A 7,333-nucleotide genomic window follows, 5' to 3' on the forward strand; every position below is an offset into this window, starting at 1 on the left:
TTTTATTTTTTTACAAAATGGGATCACATTAAAAACATTTTCCATTTCATACTTTTTTCATTCAAGTATACCCAATCCAGTGCCGTCGAGTTGATTCCGACTCATAGTGACTCTATAGGACAGAGTAGAACCGCCCCATAGAGTTTCCAAGGAGCACCTGGTGGATTCGAACTGTCGACGTAGTACTTAACCACTATGCCACCCGAGTTTACAACTATACGTCGTTCAAATTCCCCAGTGTTAACTCTAATAATGACCTGAGTAATAGTCTACGGTGTGGATATACTGATATTTACCGATTTATTTCTTTAACTATGGAGATTTACTATGGTTCTAGGGGGTTTTGCTTGTTTGTTTTTTGTCACTATCACAATACTGCCTTTTCTTTTCAGTAAATCACTACTTTGGAAAAATTAAAATATGGTTAAGTGCTACGGCTGCTAACCAAAGGGTTGGCAATTCGAATCTGCCAGGCGTTCCTTGGACACTCTATGGGGCAGTTCTACTCTGTCCTATAGAGTCGCTATGAGTCGGAATTGACTCAACGGTACTGGGTTTGGTTTTTGGTTATATACAGTTACAAGAATTATCACCTTATTTCACTTTTTAAAAACTTGAATATATCTCTCTACCACACTTCTAATCACCCTATGATCCAGAGTTTTAACTTTTTACTGTCAGGAACTCCTCATACTCTTAAAAATTATTGAGAATATCAAAGAGTTCTTGTTTTATGCGGTTTACATCTAACAATATTTACCATATAATAAACTAAAACTGAAAATATTTAAAGATATTCATTTATTAATTCACTTAAAAAACTAGGACACACCCATAACATGGTAACATATTTTTATGAAAAACTACTGTATCCTCTAAAACAAAAAAATTAGTAAGAAGAGTAGTTGTTTACAGTTTTTAAAATCTCTTTATAATATATGGCCTAATAGGAGACAGCTGGTTATCTTATCTGCCCCTGCATTAAAGCTCTTGCTGTATATTGTTTTGGGAAAAGAATATGAAGAAAATTTCTCCTCACACAGATATGTGGTTAGAACAGGGAGAACCTTATGAACCACCTTAAAAGGTCTTGGGAAGCCTTAGGAGTCCTCAAACCATACCTTGAGTACCACTACTCTAAACAAAATCTGTTGCAAAGTTAGTTTGGGAAATTCCTCTTCTGTTCAATATGAAAGATAAGAGGAAAATAGTATAGTTGGGATATATGAAGGATATACAAAAATTTTTTAAATGCTTTACCTGGGTTAAGTTGTGAAAGAAATATCTGTTGGGGAAAAGAGGAAACATATTTTAGTAACTGCATGTAAATCCTAGTTTGAATAGTCTGCTTTCAATGTACCAAACCAAACCAAACCCAGTGCCGTGGAGTCGATTCCGACTCATAGTGACCCTATAGAACAGGGTAGAACTGCCCCATAGAGTTTCCAATGAGCACCTGGCGGATTCAAACTGCCGACCCCTTGGTTAGCAGCCATAACACTTAACCACTACACCACCAGGGTTTGCACTTTCAATATACATGTTTTTAAAACTTTGAATATTCTCTTTATATTCTGTTACAGATACATATAAAATTAATGGCTAAATGTACCAAATCCCATATATATCTATAATTTAATATATGTAGTATTTCTCCTCTCTCCTCCCAAAAGGCTGAAGGGCTTGAATCTTGAATCTGCATGCTTCCTTAACAATACCAAGTTTGCTTAACCAAAGTTGTATGATTACTCTTCTTCAAAAAATTTAACATCATCATTAACAGCCTATAGTGTTTGTATATTTTAACTTATATCAAATACAAATTCACCAGCTAGTGCTGCAAATCCTTCATTCAACAGCCTTTCAATGTGATTTTTTTGGAAAGAACAACATCCATTTTTTAAGTTTAGGTGTATGTTTTTTTGAAAGTGGGTTTTTTTTTTTTTTTTTACTTTACAGTTACCTGTATTCATATATTTTTTACCATATAATCTCAAAAAGTTCAGACCTCAGGACTATGTTCTTTCATTTGCTGATTGCTGCACAGTGCCTACCACATTATTATACACAGAGGAAAATAAAAGCGTTTTGGGAATCAGTAAGTGAATATGCAGTGAGTTTCTGACACCATAAAAAAAAAAAAACACCATATATAAGACCATAATATTTCACATATTCGATCTGTTATGTTAGAAAGCTCCTGAAAACAGGTACTATTAATCTCAACAGGCAAACTTTGCACACATTTCATAAAATTTGAGGTGGGCCAAGAAGATCTCTGACTTCTAGGTTGGTATGTTCTGCCTTGTATTATGCTACTTGTCAGAGGCCCTGGGAAAAACGGAGTGAGTTATCAGTGTATCTGAGAAGAAAAACTTAAAGGCAAAAAGAGAAATGCATGAATAGTAAAACAAAGATTTTGGTCTTGATAAAAAACCTTGTAGAGTAGGAGTAGTATCAGCTGGTATTAAAGTGACAACTTAGATTCCAATGGAAAAATAAGGTTAGCAGCATTCTGTTTGGTCACTGTAAGTTTGCTTGGCTTTCTTGAGTTGGGTATGTCTTAGGCTGGGTTCTCTAGAGAAAGAAAATGAGTGAAGCATCTATATATACATATAGAGAGACAGAGAAAGAGGTTTATCAAGAAAAGGGCTCATGTGGTTGTAGAGGTTGGCAAGTTCCAAGTCCGTGGGTCAGATGTCAGGCTGGAGGCCTCTGCTGATTCACATAGCTGCAGTAGCTGAGGAGTCCCAAGAGTGGCAGATCAGATGGCAGGCTGCTGGTTCATAGGCAGAAGGCTGACGAATCCCAAGATCAGCAGGCAATATGGCAGGCAGCTAGCTCAAGTCCCAAGAACTGGAGGTCAGATGATGATGAGCTAGATGTAGATCCGGGGCAAGCAAAAAAGCTTTTTCAGAAAGCCTATATATATATATATATATATATATATGATGCAGGCCACACCTCTGAAGAAACTCCCCTTACAAATGATTGGCTGATCACATCAGATCACATCATGAAGGATAACTACATCATTACATAACTGCCAAACCACTGAGAGTCATGGCAAAGCAAGTTGACACACAACCTTAACCATCACAGTCCACACCTTATGAACTTGGCACCTGTACACATCTCCTTAAGCCATACCCAATCTCTAAATAAAGACAATTACAAAGTCATACTTGTACCTAACATGATACAACTAACATGCATACAAATGAAAATGCACTAGCCCTGTTTACATCTTTATTTTATAAGGGAAGAAAATAAAAATATTTGATGTACACATACAATGAAGAAATAACAATTACAGTCCTCATTTTTGCAACTGGTCACATTGTTGTAACTGGTATTTAGAACTACCTTCTTCCACCACCCATTCCACATTCCCTTTACCCTCTGTAAGCATCTCAGCTGGTCGTAGTTCTTTATCAAGCAAAGTTAACAACCAGGGGCACTGCTCAAAGGTACCACTGGGAGGATTTTCCTTTACCACTCTCCTTTAGGGAGGTTCCAGAAAGGGGCTGCAGTGCTACCACCGTCCACTTTTGAGTAGTGCTTGCGTACCATGCATAACCATCTGTAAACTAGGCAAAAGTTTTATCTTACTCAGTCAACTGATCATAAGGAACTCGCCATGGGTTCATAGGTGCAGGCTGGGAGATGGAAGGTAATATGACAGGAGTAGAGACCATGGGCATTTGGGTCACTTCTCATGCAACTTACTTGTGCCTCCAGGTCCTGCTCAGGCTCAATCTCACACATACCACTTCCATTTAATGATGGAGCGCTGCTGTATACATCTGACTTTATGGCTCTGTGAGTCAGACAACACCTAGCTCATGATGGGAAGCTCAGGCCACGTTGTGACTTGGTGGCCCATGGTTAAGTGTTCAGCCTCTACAAAGGTCCAGGAACAAGTCAAAAGCCATTTTTCAAAAGGAGAGTAAGTTATCTGCAGAGAATGGCAGGGCTTTGCTCCAAAATCCTATGGGTCTGTGCTGTGATTCACAAATATTGGCCTGACAAAGACTCCAAACAGCATCTATCTGCCACTGACACTTCAAGAACCATTGGATCAGCTGGATCATATGACCCAAGTGGCCCAGCCAAGTTGACACACAATCTTAACCATCACAGAGTACAAACTTAAGTGTACAGAAGGCAGCCAGGGTGAGAACCCTGCAGAGCAGCTTGCATGGCAGCCTAAACTTGTTGCAGAGCTTTCTCTTGTTCTGAGCCCTGCTCAAAACTAGCAGCTTTTTAAGTCATTTGAAAAATAGGCACACCCAAATGAGGGATATGTTGCCTCCAAAATTCAAAGAAGCTGACCAGGCACTGTGCCTCCTTTTTAGTTGTAGGAGGGTCCAGAGATAACAATGTATCCTTCACTTGAGAAGGAATATCTCAACATGCTCCACATAACTGGACTAGAAATTTCACTGGGGTGGAAGGCACCTGAATTTCTATGGGATTAATTTCCCACCCTCTAGCACACAAATGTTTTATCAGTAAGTCCAGTCATCGGCACGTATTCCTTCCTAGGTCCAATCAGCATAATCTCATCAATGTAATGGACCAGTGTGATGTCTTGTGGAAGGAAAAGTTGATCAAAGTCCCTGTAGACTAAATTGTGACATAGGGCTGGAGAATTGATATACCCCTGAGGTCAGACAGTGAAGGTGTATTTCTGGCCTTGTTAGCTGAAGGCAAACTGCTTCTGGTTTTCCTTTGAAAACGGAATTGAGAAAAAGGCATTGGCCAGATCAATAGCTGCATACCAGATACCAGGAGATGTATCAATTTGCTCAAGCAATGAAATCACATCTGGAACAGCAGCAGTCACCACCTGGTTAAGTTTACAATAATCCACTGTCATTCTCCAAGATCCATCTAATTTTTTGCACAGGCGAAATAGGCAAGTTGAATGGGAATGTGGTGGGAATCACCATCCCTGCACCCTTCAAGTCCTTCATGGTGGCAGTAATCTCTGCAATACCTACAAGAACACAGTATTGCTTTTGGTTTACTATTTTCCTGGGTAGGGACAGTTCTAATGGCTTCCACTTAGCTTTTCCTACCATAATAGCCCTCACTCCACTTGCGAGGAATCCAACGTGGGAGTTCTACCAGATGCTGAGTGTATCTATTTCAATTATGCATTCTGGAACTGGGAAAGTCACTACAGGATGGGTTCGGCAACCCACTGGACCCACTGTGCGAGGGACCCAAACTAAGACTACGTTAATCACCTGGCCTCCATACTCCCCTACTCTGATTGGTGAGCCACAGTGATGTTTTGGGTCTCCTGGAAGTAGTGTCAGTTCAGAGCCAGTATCCAGTATTCCCTGAAGAGTCTGGTTATTTCCTTTTCCCCAGTGAAGTCACTCTAGTAAAAGGACATAGATCTCTTTGGAAAAGGCTGGGAGAGAGATTAACCGTATAAATTTTTGGCAGTATAGTGGGGTTCTTCCTCAAGGGGACATGTCTTCACTCTTATTCAAAGGATTTTGAGTCTGTAAACTGGCTCAAGTCTGGGAATTGATTAAGGGAGTCTGACTCTTTATTCTAGCAGTTCGAGTTAGATTACGATTCTCTTGACCCAGAACTCTTCTGCCTGTACAGATCAAGTAGATATTTAGTAGATTTCCCATCTTTTTCACTCCTAGGGACACCATGACTAATGTAGTCAATGCCATAAGTCCATATGAGTCATAATTCTGATTACTGCTTTAACTCCATTGTTCATTATGGTAACCAAGCTAATCTTTGTTGATTGAGTGCCACCACTTGGACCCTACCACCACAGGGTCCAATCAGCTCCACAGTAGTTAGGTGTCCTAACTCAGAGTCCTAATTCAGATCTATTGGTGGTGATATTTTGCATATTAATATTACCACCTTATGCTATGGATTAGCAGTGCCCTCTTTATCACTGGATGCAGAGTCAACCATGCCTTTAAGACTAGTCAAACTTGAGAACCAATTTAAAACATTCTTCTTTACAATTTTTTTCTCCAGAACCACTCTCGGTACCAAACATGTCAGGCTGGATCTCTAGAAAAGCAAAACCAGTAAAGTGTGTATATAGAGAGAGAAAGAGAAAGTCAGAGAGAGAGAGAGGGAGAGAGATTTATCTCAAGAAAATGGCTCAAGTGGTTGTAGAGGCTGGCAAGTCCCAAGTCCGTGGGTCAGGCATCAGGCTGGAGGCTTCTCCTGACTCATGTAGCTGCAGAGGTTGACGAATCCATGATCAGCAGGTCAGATGACAGGCCGCTGGCTTACAAGCTACAGAGCCTGATGAATCCAACATCAGCAGGTAAGATGGCAGGCTGCTGGATCACAGGCTGTGAAGGCTGATGAATCCCAAGATCAGTAGACAATATGGCAGGCAGCTAGGTCAAGTTCTAAAAACTGGCGGTAAGATGATGGTGAGCCAGATGCAGGATCCAGACAGAGCAAGCAAGTGAGCTTTGCCAGAACATCCCATATGTATTGGATGCAGGCCACACCCTTGAGGAAACTACCCTTAAAAGTGATTGGCTGATCACATAAGATCACATCATGGAGGATGACTACATTTCTACATAACTGCCAAACTACATCATTAGATAATTGCCAAACCACTGAGAATCATGGCCTAGCCAAGTTAATACACAATCTTAACTATCACAGAGTAGAAAATGAAGTGTATAAAAGGCAGCCAAGGTGAGAACCCTGTATTAAACTGACATTCAAGTGAAGGACAGATTACAAAAAGCCAAAGAAAAAGACTGAGAAAGAATCAATAACCAAAACCAAACCAAACCCAGTGCCGTCAAGTAGATTCCAACTCATAATGACCCTATAGGACGGAGTAGAACTGCCCCGTAGGGTTTCCAAGGAGCGTCTGGTGGATTCGAACTGCCAACCTTTTGCTTAGCAGCCATAGCACTTAACCACTACGCCACCAGAGTTTCCAAAGAATCACTACAGAAATAAATTATAGTGTTAGGTGAGTCAAGGTATGAGACTTCCAAAAAGAAATGAGTGATCCCCAGTATTAAATGCAGTAGAGAAGTCAAGGAGTAAGATGAAAAATAATTGCCAATTAGTAACTTGGCAATTAATTTCAGTGACTTTGCCAAAGCAGTTTCAGAGGAAAGATAGTAGGTACAGAGTAGAAGGATAGAGTGATGAAGCAGAAAGTGTTACAGTGAATTTGAGAAAGAAGGCAGCTCTTGAGCATGATCCTCTATATCCTTCTTCCTTCCTATTCTCTATTCTGGAACAACCATATGGAGAGGAGAAGAAGAAACCAAGAGAATATAGATGCTAACATTGTGCCTAT

General features: G+C 40.2%; 1 protein-coding gene across 1 annotated transcript in view; it reads right to left on the bottom strand.

Annotated features, from left to right (window-relative positions):
* CATSPERE (catsper channel auxiliary subunit epsilon) overlaps positions 1–1,381 on the bottom strand; it is a 165,102-nt gene extending 163,721 nt beyond the window's left edge. The window contains exon 1 of the mRNA XM_049867930.1: positions 1,261–1,381. Coding sequence (XP_049723887.1) covers positions 1,261–1,308 — 48 coding nt within the window. The 5' untranslated portion in view covers positions 1,309–1,381. The remainder of the gene's footprint in view (positions 1–1,260) is intronic.
* Positions 1,382–7,333: the final 5,952 nt, after the last annotated feature.

This window comes from Elephas maximus, chromosome 24 (genome assembly GCF_024166365.1).
Source record: "Elephas maximus indicus isolate mEleMax1 chromosome 24, mEleMax1 primary haplotype, whole genome shotgun sequence".
Lineage (NCBI taxonomy): Eukaryota > Metazoa > Chordata > Mammalia > Proboscidea > Elephantidae > Elephas > Elephas maximus.